This window comes from Bos taurus, chromosome 3 (assembly GCF_002263795.3).
Source record: "Bos taurus isolate L1 Dominette 01449 registration number 42190680 breed Hereford chromosome 3, ARS-UCD2.0, whole genome shotgun sequence".
NCBI classification, from domain to species: domain Eukaryota; kingdom Metazoa; phylum Chordata; class Mammalia; order Artiodactyla; family Bovidae; genus Bos; species Bos taurus.
The window spans coordinates 21,360,354-21,378,442 of NC_037330.1; the positions used below are offsets into that span (position 1 = coordinate 21,360,354).

At 42.3% G+C, this 18,089-nt stretch overlaps 1 protein-coding gene across 6 annotated transcripts; it reads left to right on the top strand.

Moving 5' to 3' along the window:
- The first annotated feature begins 4,969 nt into the window (after nucleotides 1-4,969).
- HJV (hemojuvelin BMP co-receptor) lies at nucleotides 4,970-9,348 on the top strand. Of its 6 annotated transcripts, none has more exons than XM_005203975.5 (4): nucleotides 4,970-5,130; nucleotides 6,424-6,610; nucleotides 7,037-7,599; nucleotides 8,083-9,348. In XM_005203975.5, the coding sequence occupies exons 2-4, from the start codon at nucleotides 6,514-6,516 to the stop codon at nucleotides 8,704-8,706; spliced, it is 1,284 nt and encodes a 427-aa protein (XP_005204032.1). In that variant the 5' UTR covers nucleotides 4,970-5,130; nucleotides 6,424-6,513; the 3' UTR covers nucleotides 8,707-9,348. The 6 variants fall into 6 exon arrangements, with proteins under 6 accessions (XP_005204032.1, XP_005204033.1, XP_005204035.1 ...); NM_001206914.1 differs by having other exon boundaries at nucleotides 4,983-5,130; nucleotides 6,406-6,610; XM_005203976.5 differs by lacking the exon at nucleotides 6,424-6,610.
- Nucleotides 9,349-18,089: the final 8,741 nt, after the last annotated feature.

Below are 18,089 nucleotides of genomic sequence, written 5' to 3' on the forward strand. Positions count from 1 at the left end.
TCTAGTGGTTGAGAATCTGCCTGCCAATGCAGGGGTCACAGGTTTGATCCATGGTCTGGGAAGTTCCCACATGCCACAGAAGAACTAAGCTCCAAGTGCCACAACGACTGAATCAGTGCTCTAGAGCCCATGAGCCACAATCCCTGAGCCCCAGGAGCTGCAACTACTGAAGCCCTTGCGCCTACAGCCTGTGTTCTGCAACAAGAGAAGCCACTGCAATAAGAAGCCTGCACACTGCTGGGAAGAGCAGCCCAGCCCCACCGCCCCCAGTCACAACTAAAGTCTATGCGCAGCAATGAAGACCCACCAAAACCAAAAATAAATAAGTAAATCTTAAAAAAAATCCTGGTTCACAAAGACACTAACATTATTACACATTTGTTTTATCCAATAGTATACCCACAATCCTTAAGGATCACATCCTGGTTGAAGCAAAGGGGCTTGCGTAATTCAATGAAGCTATGGGCCATTCTGTGCAGGGCCACTCAAGACAGACGGGTCATAGTGGACACTGACAAAATGTGGCCACTGGAGGAGGGAATCTCAAACCACTCCAGTATTCTTGCTGTGAGAACCATGAACGATATGAAAAGGCAAAAAGATATGAAGGTGTCCAATATGCTACTGGGAAAGAGCAGAGGGCAATTACTAATAGCTCCAGAAAGAATGAAGAGACTGGGCCAAAGCAGAAACAGTGGTCTGTTGTGCATGTGTCTGGTGGTCAAAGTAAAGTTTGATGCTGCAAAGAACAATACAGCATAGGAACCTGGAATGTTAGGTCCATGAATCATCGTAAATTGGACATGGTCAGGCAGGAGATGGCAAGAGTTGACATTAACATCTTAGGAATCAGTGAACTAAAATGTATAGGAATGGGTGAATTTAATTCAGATACCATTATATCTACTACTGTGGGCAAAAATCCCTTAGAAGAAATGGAGTGGCTCTCATAGTCAACAACAGAGTCTGAAATGCAGTACTTGAGTGCAATCTCAAAAATGACAAAATGATGTCGGTTTATTTCCAAGGCAAACAATTCAACATCACAATAATCCAAGTCTATGCCCCAACCACTGATGCCAAAGAAGCTGAAGTTTACCAGTTCTATGAAGACCTAAAAGACCTTCTAGAACTAACACCAAAAAAGGATGTCCTCTTCATCATAGGGAATTGGAATGTAAAAATAGGAAGTCAAGAGATACCTGGAATAATAGGCAAGTTTGGTCTTGGAGTACAAAATGAAGCAGGGCAAAGCTTAACAGAGTTTTGTCAAGAGAACACAGTGGTCATACCAAATACCCCTTCCAACAACACAAGAGATGACTCTACACATGGACATCGCCAGATGGTCAATACTGAAATCCAATTGATTGTATTCTTTGCAGCCAGAGATGGAGCAGCTCTATACAGTCAGCAAAAACAAGATTTGGAACTGACTGTGGCTCAGATCATTAGCTCCTTATTGCAAAATTCAGACTTAATTTGAAGAAGCTAGGGAAAACTTACTAGGCCATAAGGCCAATCCCTTATGATTGTATGGTAGAGGTGACAAATAGATTCAAGGGATTAGATCTGGAAGACAGACTGCCTGAAGAACTATGGACAGAGGCTCATGACATTGTACAGGAGGCAGTGACCAAAACCATCCCAAAGAAAAAGAAATACAAGAAGGCTAAGTGATTGAGGAGGTTTTACAAATAGCTGAGGAAAGAAGAGAAGGGAAAAGCAAGGGAGAAAGGGAAAGATATACCCAACTGAATGCAGAGTTGCAGAGATAGGAAGGAGAGATAAGAAGACCTTCTTAAATGAACAATGCAAAGTAGAGGAAAACAATAAAAAGGGTAAGATCTCTTCAAGAAAATTGGAGATATCAAAGGAACATTTCATGCAAGGATGGGCATGATAAAAGACAGAAACAGTAGGGATCTAACAGAGGCAGAAGACATTAAGAAGACGTGGCAAGAATACACAGAAGAACTATACAAAAAAGGTCTTAATGACCCACATTACCATGATGGTGTGATCACTCACCTACAGCCAGACATCCTGGAGTGTGAAGTCAAGTGGGCCTAAGGGAGTGCAACAAATTCTTGCAAATTCTCTTTTCATTTTTATTCTATTACAAATATTTTCTAATTTCTCTTGTTATAGCCAGTGGAGGTGATGGAATTCCAACTGAGCCATTTTAAATCTGAAAAGATGATGCTATTAAAGTGCTGTACTCAATATGTCAGCAAATTTAGAAACTCAGCAGTGGCCACAGGACTGGGAAAGGTCAGTTTTCATTCCAATCCCAAAGAAGGGCAGTGCCAAAGAATGTTCAAACTACCAGACAATTGCACTCATTTAGCATGCTAGTAAGGTTATGCTCAAAATCCTTCAAGCTAGGCTTCAGAAGTACTTGAATTGAGAACTTTCAGATATACAAGCTGAGTTTAGAAAAGGCAGAGGAACCAGATATCAGATTGTCAGCATTCAGTGGATAATAGAGAAAGCAAAGGAATTCCAGAAAATCTTCTGCTTCATTGACTACATGAAAGTCTTTATGTGGATCACAACAAACTGTGGGAAATTCTTAAAGGGAAGGAAATACCTGACCACCTTACCTGTGTCCTGAAAAATCTGTATGCAGCTCTAGAAGCAACAGTTAGAATCTTACATGAAACAACTGGCTGGTTCAAAACTGGGAAAAGAATACAACAAAGCTGTGTAATGTCACCCTGCATATTTAACTTCTATGCAGAGTACATCATGCGAAATGCTGGTTTGGATGAATCACAAGCTGGAATCAAGACTGCCCAGAGAAATATCAACAACCTCACATATGGAGATGATACCACTGGCAGAAAGCAAAGAGGAACTAAAGAGCCTCTTGATGAGGGTGAAAGAGGAGAGTGAAAAAGCTGGCTTAAAACTCAGCATCCAAAAAACTAAGATCATGGCATCCAGTCCCATCACATCATGGGAAGTGAAAAAGTGGGGAAAAAGAAGGGGAAAAAGTGGAAATAGTGGAAAATAGTGGAATAGAAGGGGAAAAAGCGGAAGCAGTGGCAGATTTTATTTTCTTGGGCTCTAAAAATCACCGTGGACGGTAACTGCAGCCATGAAATTAAAAGATGCTTGGTCCCTGGAAGGAAAGATATGACAAACCTAGACAGTGTATTAAAAAGCAAAGACATAATTTTGCCAACGAAAGTCTCTATAGTCAAAGCTATGGTATTTCTAGTATTCATGTACAGATGTGAGAACTGGACCATAAAGAAGGCTGAGCAGTGAAGAATTGATACTTTCGAATTGTGGTGCTGCAGAAGGCTCTTAAAAGTCCCCTGGACTGCAAGGAAATCAAACCAGTCCATCCTAAAGGAAATCAACTCTGAATGTTCATTGGAAGGTCTGATACTGAAGCTGAAGCTCCAATACTTTGGCCACCTGATGTGAAGAGCTGACTCGTTGGAAAAGACCCTGATGCTGGGAAAAGACTGAAGGCAGAAGAAGTACGCAGCAGAGGATGAGACGGTTAGATAGCAACACCGACTCAACGGACACAAAGTTGAGCAAACTCCAGGAGATACTGAAGGACAGGGGAGCCTGGCATTCTGCAGTCCGTGCGGTCACAAAGAGTAAGACACAACTTAGCGACTGAACGACAACAGCACCTAGAATACTTTCAGAATAACTATACCAATTTTTTTTTCTTTTTTTTTTTAACTATACCAATTTTAACACCAATAATATGACTACTTAAAATATCTTTGCACTTCTTTTTGTCCTTAAAAGTATATACCACTTGGGATGTCACAGTCAAATTATTGTTTTTAAATCACTTGGATAGTTTGGGTGGAGTCATTTTATATTTCTGTAATAAAAACCCTTGTGATATGGCTTTATGTGGTAAAGAGAAAAAAATTTTCAGATCTGTATGTATAAAAAAGAGAAGAGTATTCTGTGGACTTCTGGATTCTGAATTAAATGTAGAGCAAATTAGTGCTTGTGCTTTAGTGACACTATTTGAAATCAGTCCTTGTGTTAATTTCACTTGGGAAGTACAAGAAATGATGATCCCCGATGCCTATGGCTGCAAAAATACAACGTGGCTAAATTCCTTGGTTGCAATCTCTTAAAAGGTCATAAGATTATGTTATTCCACAAAAGTATCTTTCTGAATCTCTTTTTCTCTCACTTTATCTCTCCAAGTTCCTCTCCCCTTCAAAAAATTGTATCCCCATTCCTTCTTTCCCTCATTGACTTTGCTAGCCTCCTCCCTCAGCAACTCAGAAGCTTATGTGTTTGTGTGTATACCTGCAAAGAGGAGCTGCTATATAAATAAGGTAATGAAAATGGAGGCAGTTGGGGAATAGACAGCTGAGAGGATCTGAGCTGGTAGACTGAAACAAATACTCATCCTAAACCACTCAGAGCTCAGATTTCTTCTCTAGACAGCTGGCTTTTTAAGTCCTTCTGAAATACTCTACAAAGATGGGGGAGGGGCTGTGAACTACCTCTGCTATGGACCTTATTTAAAGTCAGCTATCTCCTAATATGTTCTGTAGAAACTAAATGCAATATTCAATATGGCAGGGATGAGGGTGCTGAGCTAAAGGTATACAATTGTCCACTCTAATTTTTAAAGGCCAGAGGGCTTTTAAATTATTGACAGTGCTGGAGAGCTGCTTGGAGTAGGCAGTGACTAGAATCATGTAAGCTCAAACTGGATAACTGATTTGCTGGTCATATTTCTATCCCTTCTCTGCCACTTGGCACCCTATACTCCATATTCTTTCTAATCCTCCTACCCTCTCCACCCTCCCCACCCTCTCGCCAACACTCCAACACCCTACCCCCATCAACACTCCTGGAATTTTGGACTTAGCTATTTTTAAAACAGTCAACTCAGTAGCCACCTCCCTCCCCCGCTCAGCTGTCCAGTACTCCGGCCAGCCATCTAGTCCCCCTTCCCCCCACACCAGACCTTCTCTGGTTCCCTGACCTCAGTGAGACTGCAGCCTGTCTGGGGACCTAGGGGAGACATGGAGAAAGAGACGGGGGATCCCCTGGCTGGAGCTGACTGATACAGTAGACAGTCATGGCTGGAGAATTGGATATCAGACTAATGTTTGACCTCTGGAAACAGTAAGTCAAAATTAATTGCAATTCCTTTAAAAAGCTTCTAAATTGAAATTAGAATCTCATAAAATTATGACATAAAGTTGGATGTCTCTGGTGCAAATCTAGGATCTTTTCCATACCAAGGTGCCCCCGTCTCCATTTCTCCTTCTGTCTTAAGCTTTCTGGCCTCTGGCCACTAGAAGTTTAAATCTCCATCTCTCCTCTAGGAGTCTTAGCTCTCTCCTCCTGTTACCTCAAGACTTCTGATGAAGTCTCCTTCTTTAGTACAAGTTTCCTACACCTCCTATTCTGTGGTTTTCTCACCAAGGCCAAATTTAGCTTCAGATGATTAGTCACTGATACCCTCTATCTTGTTCCTATTTATCAGGGCCCTTCACATTGGGCTTCCAAGGGTGAGGCTTACTCCTTGTTGTAAATGATTTCTCCCTACAACTCTAGTCCCATCATCGTGTTCTCCCTCCTGCATGACTCTCCCTCAATCATATCCTTAACTCCAGAGAGAGTAGTTTGGCAAGAGGGAGTTAGCCCCTCCCCAAGTCTTGTCCTCATCAAAAGATTGACTTCCAAACTTGCAAAGTTAAGATGGATGGAAAGGTAAGATCAATGGAAAGGGTGGTTCTTCAGTCAGATTTGAAGAAATGTTGACTCATGAAGAAGAAATGTTGACTCATAACAAACAAATATTGATTTGCATGCTTGGTTTGCATCCATTGTTCCATGAGACAGAGGGATAATTTTAGCTCTCTACAGTAGATGAAAGAGACTGGTTCCCTTTTCATTTGAATACTGATTCCAGAGATGGGATGTGTATCCCACCCTTACTCCTCCTTACTGAAAATGCTGACACAAAGGAGGAAAATCAATGAATGACCTCTGGAGGGTGGCCCCTCATGATGGGGAAGGGCAAATAAAAGGTAGTCTCTGATGTACTTTCAGATCCTAATTCTGTTAGGGAGCCCACTGGTATGACTGAGATCTGATCTATCCACATGATTCCTCTTTTTGACATTTCTGCTGTTTGGTAGCTCAGAATGGGGCAATACAGTGGACTCTGCCCCCCGAGTCCACTCAACCTTTCTTCCACCCCCACCTAGAGGTATTGCATAAGGGGCCTGAAAGTGGTCACAAAAGCAGGGCACAGAGGCTTAATAGCCTCGTGTTTAGTTCAGGGAGCCCCATTTCCCCTAAACTCCAGTTAGCTCATTCTTTTCTTGATCTTCCCAGATTCTCTTCACATCATTCTGAACAATCTTCAACTCTTCTCTTCCCCATGCCCAGCCACATTTCTTTTTTCAGTCCCTTACAGGACGTCCGGTCAAAATTCACTAGGTAGGAGGGTCATCAGCTGGAAAGAACCGGAACCTGGGGGGACCTGGCTGGATAGGTATGGGGGATCCAGGCCAGTCCCCTAGTCCCTGGTCCCCCCATGGCAGTCCCCCAACTCTAAGCATTCTCACTCTCCTGCTGCTCCTCTGTGGACATGGTAAGGAAGGGTTAGGTAAGGCTTTGGGGGATCTAGGGGGGATCTAGGCTGCTATGTAGGGGTGGGCATGTGAGCTTGGGTGAATGAGATGAGATGGGTGCTTAGGGGTCCCAGTCACTCGCCCCACTCTCAGATAGGTATATTTTATTCACCATTTATTCACCTTGGGGAAGGGCACTGGGAAAGCCCTTGATCCACAGGCAGAAGAGCTGTGGGTCTAGCAGGGCTTACCCATCTTTAGCAAGACTGAATGAGGACAAGATTAGGAAGCTGGGGGCTGGCGGCTGGGGACTGGGAATTGGGGGAGGCTCTCAGTTGGGTTTTAGGATCCGCTGCTATCCCTCCATGAGACCTGGGAGAATTATGGTTGAGGTTGAGCGGGGATCGGGGGACCAGCTCACACTCCTCTCTCCCTTCCGCCCTCAGCTTATTCTCAATGCAAGATCCTCCGCTGCAATGCTGAGTATGTATCTTCCACTCTGAGCCTTAGAGGTGGGGGTTCACCAGGATCCCTTCGAGGAGGAGGCCGGGGTGGAGGGGTGGGCTCCAGCGGCCTCTGCCGAGCCCTCCGCTCCTACGCGCTCTGCACTCGGCGCACGGCCCGCACCTGCCGCGGGGACCTCGCCTTCCATTCTGCTGTGCACGGCATCGAAGACCTGATGATTCAGCACAACTGCTCCCGCCAGGGCCCCACGGCCCCTCCCCCACCCCGGGGCCCCGTCTTTCCAGGCGCAGGCCCGATCCGCGCCTCTGGCTCCCCAGCCCCGGACCCCTGTGATTATGAAGGCCGGTTTTCCCGGCTGCACCGACAACCCCCAGGCTTCTTGCACTGCGCCTCCTTCGGGGACCCTCACGTGCGCACCTTCCATCACCACTTTCACACGTGCCGTGTCCAAGGAGCTTGGCCCTTGCTGGATAATGACTTCCTCTTTGTCCAGGCCACCAGCTCCCCCGTGGCATTGGGGGCCAACGCCACCACCACCCGGAAGGTCAGGGACTCAACTGCTCCTCCACGGTCACCCCAGGGTTCCACTTCCATGCCAACCTCACTAGTTTTCACAGTGCAGCTCTATTTCCTTTCCTCCTCAACCACTCCCACATCTTGAATCACTCCCTCCTACCGAACACTTACTTCTGTAAATCACTTTCCCTCCGTGGGAATTCCACTCCAATGCAGAAAAGAGCCGGGGAGAGGAAAGTTGAGAAGCCCTGGGTTGAGGAGTTACAGAAAGGAAACTTTTCCTTCTCCTATGGGAGCAGTTGAGGTTGAGCCCAAACAGGGAGGAAAGGGATGGAGCAGGGATGAAACAGTATTGGAACATAAAGACAGGATCAAGGAGTGAGGACCAATAGGCCTTGCATCTCTGCTGGGATTAGATCCCTGACTATGTACAATAATGCGGCCTGGTTGATGGAAGGGGGGAGGGTTGCACTGAGCCCCAAATAAACTGTTTTCCCTCTTGCCCTTACAGCTCACCATTATATTTAAGAACATGCAGGAATGCATTGATCAGAAGGTCTACCAGGCTGAGGTGGACAACCTTCCCGCAGCCTTTGAAGATGGTTCTATCAATGGAGGTGATCGACCTGGGGGCTCAAGTTTGTCCATTCGAACCGCTAACCCTGGGAGCCATGTGGAGATCCGAGCTGCCTACATTGGCACAACTATAATCATTCGGCAGACAGCTGGGCAGCTCTCCTTCTCCATCAGAGTAGCAGAGGATGTGGCCAGGGCCTTCTCAGCTGAGCAGGACCTGCAGCTATGTGTTGGGGGATGCCCTCCAAGCCAGCGACTCTCACGCTCAGTGCGCAGTCGTCGGGGAACTATAACCATGGATACTGCCAGACAGCTGTGCAAGGAAGGGCTGCCGGTTGAAGACGCTTACTTTCATTCCTGTGTCTTTGATGTTTTAATCTCCGGTGACCCTAACTTTACTGTAGCAGCTCAGGCAGCTCTGGAGGATGCCCGAGCCTTCCTGCCAGACTTGGAAAAACTACACCTCTTCCCCTCAGATGCTGGGGTTCCTCTTTCCTCAGCAACCCTCCCACCTCCACTTCTTTCTGGGCTCTTTGTTCTGTGGCTTTGCATTCAGTAACCAGGCCAGCATTCAGTAATCATGATGGGTCTAGAAGTGATTTGCGGATAGAGATTGGCAAGGGAGAACATAAGAATCACTGAAGGGAAACGATGAGGGTAAGAAACACATGAAACAATAACATTTTTTCCAGAGTGAGAGAAGGCTGCAGTCTAGGGTTGAAATGATCACAGAATAAGGATTTTGGGCAAGGTTTTGCATTCCAGACTTCAGTAGGGGCTCTTCACTAATTTTCCCAGTCTTGTTAATAGGAAGTAAATTGTTCTAGTCCATCTCCTCCTGAAATCACCCCTACAAGCTTAGAGGTTATGGAGTCCTGAGGATCAGTAGAAAACTTAAGGGTTGAGACTTTTAATAGATAAGAACTAAAAGAGGAAGACATGATCATTACCCATCAAAAACTCAAAATCGAATGATAGTTTCTCTTGGAAGGTAGAAAGATGAGGAAATGATGAGGAAAAGAATCTATTTGATAAGTATAATGTGGGTAAGACGTGTTCTGCTTTCTTGGTTCATAAATGAAGTGGGAGTTGTTTGGATTTTTGGTGAAGGGACTCTCTGTCTTTGGAGAATGACACAGGTAGGAAAGAAGCTATCATCCCCAATCCTAACTAATCTGATATTAAAGCTATGGAGTCTTCACATTGTTGTCTATGTTGAATCTCTTTACAGATGCTTAAGATGGCATAAAGTCAATGTGTTCACTCCACCAAAAGAGGGCTCAAAAGCGGGAAATATTGTTCTGCCTTCAGGAAGTTTACAGGCTATTAGGGAGACAAACTGACTTACATGAAGGAGTGATGAGTGTGTAATTATTCACTAAATTCCATAATACTATGAATTCAAATGGGAAGATGATTGAGAAGAACTCAAGAAATAATAAATAATAAGAGGTAATAGAGTAGATGAGATCTGAAGTGATCTTTGAAGACTGGGTAAGATTGGATTTGAATTAAGGATCTTCCAGGCAGGAGAAACCATCTAGACATTCACAGATTCACGATTCAGTGACTAAACCAGCAAAACTCAAATGAAGTAGACGAGAAGTAAGGGCTAGATGGATAGAAGCCAGATTATGAAGTGCCTTGAAAGTGGGGCCAAGGAGTTTAAATTCAATTAACAGCTAACAGTTATTGAGAGCTTAAAACCTGCCAGGCCATTTTCTAAACAACTTAAAATTATTAATTCATCTAATACTCACAACTCTCTAAGGAAGGTAACTTTCTTATCTCTATTGTTATATAAGGCAAATGAGGTACAGGAAGACTAAGCAATTTTTCCACACTAACGCAGCTTACAAATGGTAGAGCTAGAAACTGAGCCCAGAGAATTTGGCTTCGGAGACTTAACTTAATCTCAACACTATACTGTCCTGTCAAGGAAACAGCCATTGAAGATTTTAGTTGTGGACGAGGCAGGGAAAGGGAGCTGCAGGCAGTGGCTGCCATCACAAAAACTATTTTCTTCTTTTGTCATATGAAACCCAAAAGGGAGAGCTGGAAAGTAGGGGGAAGCCCCAAAGAGAAGGAATCTAATTTGGAGAAGAAAAGAAAATAGAAGCTGTTCTAGCCCTGGATGTTCTAAAGTAACAGTGCTCTACTCCTCCCTCTTCTCTCAGTTTCACCCATCTAACCTAACTCTCAGGACACACATACACACCAGCCAGTGCTTACCAGACAGAGCGTCCTTTTGGTCTGCTATTTTAAATTTCTTTTGCAATTCTTTATCTTCTATTCCTGACTCACTATCTTCTCTAAAGACCACAGCCACTCTGCCATTCCCAAAAGCACAGTCTCTTTGCTTTTAAAGATGACCTGCTTCCCTGGTGGCTCAGATGGTAAAGAATCTGCCTGTAAGATAAGGGTTCAATCCCTGAGTTGGGAAGATGCCCTGGAGGAGGAAATGGCAACCCACTCCAGTATTCTTGCCTGGAGAATTCCATGGACAGAGGCGCCTGGTGGGTTACAGTCCATGGGGTTGCATAGAGTCGAATGCAACTAAGACACTTAGCTAATCCAGAAAACAATCTGTTTTAATGGAAGAAAATTAGAGGAAACGTATCCATTGCTGTTTTCACTTACAGATAACTTAGGCATTTTAATGCAAAATATCTTTTTGAGAAACTGCTCCTTATATTGGTTAACTCAAAAGAGTACATAACTTCATCCCTCAAAATTCCCTTGTGGGAATTTCAAGTAGGTTAAGAAGAATTTCACAGCCAATTGGGGGGTGAGATTCTTTTATGGCCCCTGTCATTTGCTTCATTTGCCCAAACTCAGGGTTAACTCTATTATCAATGGAGTATTTAAAAGTGAGTAGTTTAAAATAAGCACATGAAAAGATGCTCAACATCATTACTCATCATGGAAATGCAAATCGAATTTGAAAAACAAGGAGAAAACGCTACATAACCACTGGAATGGTTCAAATTAAAAAGACTGATCATATCAAGTGTTGGCAAATTGTGAAGCTCTGACATGCTATTGGTGAGAATGTAAATTAGTACTACTACTTTGTAAAATTTTTGGCAGTTTCTTCACAAGTTAAGCATATACTTACCATACACTCTAAATAGTCCACCTCTAAGTATTTATCCAAGAGAAAGGATAAAGACTTGTATACAATACCACTCAGCAATAAAGTGAAATAAACTACTGATACACACAATAATATTATGAATCTCAAAATAAGAATGTAAGCGAAAGAAGCCAAACAACAACAAAAAAGAGTACATACTGTATGTTTTCATTTGTATAAAATTATAAAAAGTGTAAACCAATATATACTGACAGAAAAAAGATCAGTGGTTGCCTGTGGATGGTCAGGGGAGGGAGAGAGGGATGGTTTACAAAGACACAGGAGGAAATTGGAGTAGAATGTTCGTTATCTTGATTGTGGCAATGATTTCAAAAATCATGAAACTATACACTTCAAATATGTGCAGTTTATCAAACATTAGTACATCTAATAAACGTGTAAGTAAAATAAATAGGTAGCCGACCTTTCCCTCTTCCTTTGGTGGGTCAGTCAAAGGAAAGACCATTGTATGAAAAGGAAGATTATAACAGAATTTCCTTCTAGGAAAACACAGGAAAGAAGAGGATGACAAGGCAAAGAAAGAGAGCATTTAGGGACTTCCCTGCTGGTCCAGTGGTTACGACTTCGCCTTCCAGTGCAGGGGGTGTGGGTTTGATCCCTGATCTGGGAACAAAGATTCTATATCCCTTGGGGCCAAAACACTATAAAACAGAAGCAATACTGTAACAACAAAACATAAAACAGAAGCAATATTGTAACAAATCCAATAGAGACTTTAAAAATGGTTCACATAAAAAAATAAATAAGTAAAAAATAAAAATGGTTCACATCAAAAAAAAAAGAAGGAAAGAATATTTAAGTATTTTATACTCTCTCTTCTATCATAAGGACCATATTCCCTCCTCCAGATTCTCAAGGTCAGAGATCATGGAAAGGACATTTTCTGGTTTAAAAACAACCTGGTGCTTCATTTTTGTCTTTCCACTCCACTAACAGTCAGCAGATGGCGCTGATGACTAAAAAGAATTACCCAGTGGGGATGGAGCAAGTCTTCAGGAGAAAGAAAATTAATTTCTTAGATTGTCTAATATGTTGACTAAATGAGAGAAAATGTTAATAAGTATTTGACAGAATTGGCATTTCAGAAATAAACTTAAGGGAGGTAGGTTCAAGAGGGAGTGGACATATGTATATACTTACGGCTGATTCACGTTGCTGTCGGCAGAAACCAACACAACACTATAAAGCAATTACCCTCCAATTAAAAATAAATAAAAAAAATAAACTAAAGGTAGATGCATAACAAACTAAATAAATTGCTTAAGTAATTATGGGTTCATAACAAACAAAGGGTTGTTCAAGACATGAAACAATCAAAATATACTACTTGACTCCACAATTGATGTTATTTATAGTGATAATATATAATTAATATAGTCATAATTGAATTGTGGTGCCAGGGAAGACTCTTGGGAGTCCCTTGGACTGCAAGGAGACCAAGCCAGTAAATCCTAAAGAAAATCCACCCTGAATATTTACTGCAAGGACTGATGGTGAAGCCCTAATACTTCAGCCACCTGATACAAAGAGCCAACTCACTGGAAAAGATCTTGATGCTGGGAAAGATTGAAGGCAAAAGGAGAAGAGGGCAGCAGAGGATGAAATAGTTAGATAACATCACCGACTCAATGGACATGAATTTAAGCAAACTCTGGGAGATAGCGAAGGATAGGGAAGCCTGGCGTGCTACAGTCTGTGGGGTCACAAAGAATTGGACACTTAGTGACTAAACAACAGCAATAGTGATAATAATGTAAATATTGACTACTGATTTGGCCAAAATTGTGATATAACTCTATCAGGAGGATGAGGTAGGAGGAATGGGAAGGTAGGGATAGGGAGTATGGTGTAAGACACTTAAAATTTCAAATACTGTAGCAAAAAGAGAGTATGATATGTCTAATATTGGGCTGCCCTGGTGACTCAGATGGTAAAGAATGTGCATGCAACGCAGGAGATTCGGGTTCTCTCCCTGGGTGGGTAAGATCCCCTGGAGAAGGGAATGGTTATGCATTCCAGTATTCTTGCCTGGAGAATCCTATGGACAGAGGAGCCTGGGGGCTACAGACCAAGGGTCGCAAAGAGTTGGACATGACTGAGCGACTGACCCCGTGGACTGCAGCACGCCAAGCTTCCCTGTCCTTCACTCTCTCCCAGAGTTTGCTAAAATTCATGTCAATTATTTATAAATTAAGAAATAAAAGAAGAAATATATAGTTTAGAAATATGAGAGGCTTCCCTAGTGGTCCAGTGGTTAAGAATCTGCCTTGCAATGCAGCGGACACTGGTTCGACCTCTGGTCTGGGAAGATCCCACATGCCAAGCAACAACTAAGCCTGTGCACCCCAACTACTGCAACCTGTGCACCTAGAGCCTGTGCTCCTCAACAAGAGAAGCCACTGCACCAAGAAGTCGGTGCAATGCAGCTAGAGAAAGCCCTGCAGCAACGAAGATCCAGCACAACCAAAATAAAAAAATCAATTATTAATTAATTAATTCATAAAAAAGAAATATGAAGTAAATACCAGATGAAAAAGTTGAAATAATTGAAAGAAAAATAATTAGAGTGAACTGAGAACCGCTGCTTTTTTGTGTAAGAATTAAAATTATGGGATTTTTGACTAAGTTATATTACATTATTTTGATTTTAAAAAAGAGACTGCATTTCTACCTTGGCCAGTCCTGAGTATTTCCCCTTAACTTCTTATACTTGTGGACACCTCCATCATTTTTCAAACCCACCCAACCCCCTTCCTACCCACTTCACCTTATCTTGTATACTTCATGGCAAGTTCCTTCCCACATTTCTTCTCAAGGAAGCAGAGATAATTTCCATGGTCCAGTAATTGCAGGTTCTCCAAATCAGTGCCAAGAAACTGCAGCAGCACTAAGGAAAGGAAGGAAGACAGAACATTAGAAAATAATAGGCCTTCCTCAGTTTTTCTGCCTACTCCCAAACCAAATTATTCATCATCCTCCTAATAGTTATTAGGAAGAAATAAGTCACATGTGTTTCCTGAGATATAATCTGTGTGTGCTTGGAGGGTGGGCTTTGAGAAAGTGAAAGAGAAATCAAGAAATATAATTGGATTCTGCCTCTACTGCAGGGTTACTGTGGAATCATTCTTTGCTACTGGTTCCAAAAGAACCAATCTTTTGAATATCAAGGGTTTTGTGGACTTCCCTGGTGGTATAGCAGATAAGAATCCACCTGCCAATGCAGGGGACACAAGTTCCATCCCTGGTCTGGGAAGACTCCACAAGCCTCAGAGCAACTAAGCCTGTGGGTCTGCAATGTAGAGCCCACAAGCCACAACAACTGAAGCCCATACGCCTAGACGCCGTGTTCTAAAACAAGAGAAACCAAGGTAATGAGAAGCCTGTGCACTTCAATGAAGAGTGGTCCCTGCTTTCCACAACTAGAGAAAGCCCTTGCACAGCAACAAAGGCCCAATAAAAACTGTGTGATCGGTCTTTGATACAGCACTCTTCTACTTCTACCTATGAGGAACTAGTTCAGTTGAATTTTTAAAAAAATTAATCAGTCTTTCATCCTGCCTTCCAACCCCACCTCACTCCGGCAAAGAATCAAAAAGTCCTTTGCTGAAAGTATAGTGCCTGAAACTGAAAATGTTCTGCCAAGGTTTAATTTTCTCTTTATGGAGGTCACTGCCCTGCATCTACCACCACCAAGCCTACAGGGAGAATACCATCAGTGCTGGAGAAGAAACCAAAACCAGAAGGATGGGCAATGGGATGGGCTAAATATGTGTCATATTAGCTGATCAGGCTAAAATAATCCTATGGATTGACTTTGACCCTTATTTAGAATTTTTGGAACACCTAAACTATGCCAGGCCATAAGACAACATGGCTCCTATCTTAGGGGAACTCAGTTTAGTAGGGAGGAACAAATAAACAGATATATGATTAACATTTATAATATAGAGAAATACATCCAATATGCTATTGAGAATACAAAGAAAGTGACAAATCTGCTTGTAGAAATCAGAGAAATCTTTACAAAGGAGGTGACTTTTTTTTTTTAAAGGATCAGAGATGTGCTAGTGGCAAGATTTTCAAACCATAAATTAGATGAATTTCATCCTAGTTCTGTGAATTAAGCAAGCCTCTTGAGTTCTCTATATTGCAATATTCCTTTCTGCAAAAATATCTGCCTATCTGGTGAGAATCAAATGTTTGTGTAATTGCTTTATAACGCACATGTATATTTAGCTCTATGTACGCTTTAAAATGCATTAACACAGAAAGTTCTCTGAAACGGATGAAAAGCAGCAAACTGTTTTAATATGTAATCCCTTCCTTTCAGTCATAAACACCTTCCTCTGCTCCTTCTTCTCGAAATCAAAAAATCATCTTCCTCACTCAGGGGAGCCGTCTGGTCAAGTTTCTGGTCTCAGAAACGCTTCTGTGTGGACTAAGGATCTCGATTTTGTTGTTGTTGTTCAGTTCGCTCAGTGGTGTCCAACTCTTTGAGACCCCATGGACTACAGCACCAGGCTTCCCTGTCCTTTGCCATCTCCCAGAGTTTGCTCAATCTCATGTCACTGAGTCAGTGATGCCATCCAACCACCTTGTCCTCTGTCGTCCCCTCCTCCTCCTGCCTTCAATTTTTCCCAGCATCAGGGTCTTTTCTAATAAGTCAGCTCTTTGCATCAGGTAGCCAAAGTATTGGAGCTTCAGCATGAGTCCTTCCAATGAATATTCAGGATTCATTTCCTTTAGGATTGACTGGTTTGATCTCCTTGCAGTCCAAGGGACTCTCAAGAGTCTTCTCCAGCACCACAGTTCAAAAGCATCATTTCAATTCTATGCCGCCTAGGTTTGTCATAGCTTTGCTTCCAAGGAGCAAGCCTCTTTTAAATTTATGGCTGCAGTCACCATCTGCAGTGATTCTGGAGCCCAAGAAAATAGTCTGTCACTGTTTCCACCGTTTCCCCATCTATTTGCCATGAAGTGATGGGACCACATACCATGATCCTAGTTTTTTGAATGCTGAATTTTAAGACAGCTTTTTCACTCACCTCTTTCACCTTCCTCAAGAGGCTCTTTAGTTCCTTCTGCTTTCTGCCATAAGGTGGTGTCATTTGCATATCTGAGGTTGTTGATATTTCTCCCAGCAATCTTGATTCTGGCTTGTGCTTCATCCAGCCCGGGATTTCTCATGAGGTTCTCCGCATATAAGATTAAATAACCAGGATGACAATATACAGCCTTGACGTACTCCTTTCCCAATTTGGAACCAGTCCGTTGTTCCATGTCTGGTTTTAACTGTTGCTTCTTGACCTGCATACAGGTTTCTCAGGAGGCAGGTAAGCTGGTCTGGTGTTCCTATCTCTTTAAAAATTCTACAGTTTGTGGGACTTCCCTGGCAGTGAAGTGGTTAAGACTCTGTGCTTCCAATGCAAGGGATGCAGGTTCAATCCCTGGTCAGGGAACTAAGATCCTACATGCCACACAGCAAGGCCAAAAAAAAAAAAAAAGAATTCTACAGTTTGTCATGATCCATACACAGTCAAAGACTTTAGCATAGTCAGTGAAGCAGAGGAGCTCGACAGTACCTTATCCACTGGGTGGCAGGGCTGAGCCAACTGGATTACAGAATTGTGTAAGAAAGAACTTCTCAGAAAAAGGGAAGTTGGGTTAAGCACAAAATGTCCCATCTCCCTCATATTTATAAACATCAGTACAGTCCAACTTTCCCTCACAGGAAAACAAACCATCACCTCTCACCGCCTCACTATCCTTGCTCTATACGTAACTGGGCCATAGGCTTTGAGGAAAAGGGACTGGTTATGTTCAAGTGTAGCAGAAGGAACCGAGATTAGGTTTCTTATTGTTGATAAGAAACAGCACTAGGTTCTGAATTAGTGGCATATTCTATTGCACAGACATATCCCAATCTATCAATTCAATTTATATTTAATAACATATTTTCTCTATGAAATGTACTCTTCTAGATGCTATGAAGAATAAAAATATTTAAAAGGACACAGATCCTGCTGTCTAGGAATTCATTCCATAGGACAGAAAAGAAACTTTACATGTAAGTTCCATATGAGAAATATTTTAAAAATATGGAATGGAGTATTCAAAGAGAATGGAATTCTATTTGGTTATAAGGTGAGAGATAAGGGGATTTGGGAATCAGGAAAGGTTTCATAGAGGAAAAGTTATTTGGCTGTCTACTGAAGAGTGGGTAGGATTTTAAAAAGTAGAGATGGGGAGGAAAGTCAGGCATTCCAGGTAGAGAGAAAAGTATAAGCAAATGCAGAGAAGGATATATTAGGGGAACACAGTGTACTTGGGTTTGGCTGAGGAGTAGAGTAAATTTCTGAGGAAGTAGTGGGAAATGAGACTGGAAAGTTTAGTTGAGGTCACTTTGTGAAGGCTTTAAATACTAGGTTGAAGTATTTTAATTTGATTCAGTAAGCAGAGGGTTTGGGAGCATCACAGAACAGATAGGAACACAACTGTATAAGATTAATCTAGTTGAGGTTTATGGATTACAGCAGAAAGATCAGTTTAAAACTATCAAAAATAATTAATGCAAAAGTATTAATAACAAGGGTATGAATCAGAGTGATGGCAGTAGAGTAAGAAATAACAGCTTCTAGAAAAACAATGGAATGATGGCCTCTTCAGAATTCGGCAATTGACTGAATGTGAGGAATGTCAGAAAGGAAGGAATTGAAGACAGTTTTTAGATTTTATGCCTTGATATCTAGGGGAACATACAATGGTCCCATTAAAAGAAACAAGAG

Bases quoted from the DNA above. Each gene is read 5' to 3' on its own strand.
- HJV (XM_005203975.5), top strand. From the start codon at position 6,514: ATGGGGGATCCAGGCCAGTCCCCTAGTCCCTGGTCCCCCCATGGCAGT. The intron at 6,611-7,036 runs GTAAGGAAGGGT...TTCCGCCCTCAG, and splicing joins GCTGCTCCTCTGTGGACATG to CTTATTCTCAATGCAAGATC. The intron at 7,600-8,082 runs GTCAGGGACTCA...TTGCCCTTACAG, and splicing joins ACGCCACCACCACCCGGAAG to CTCACCATTATATTTAAGAA.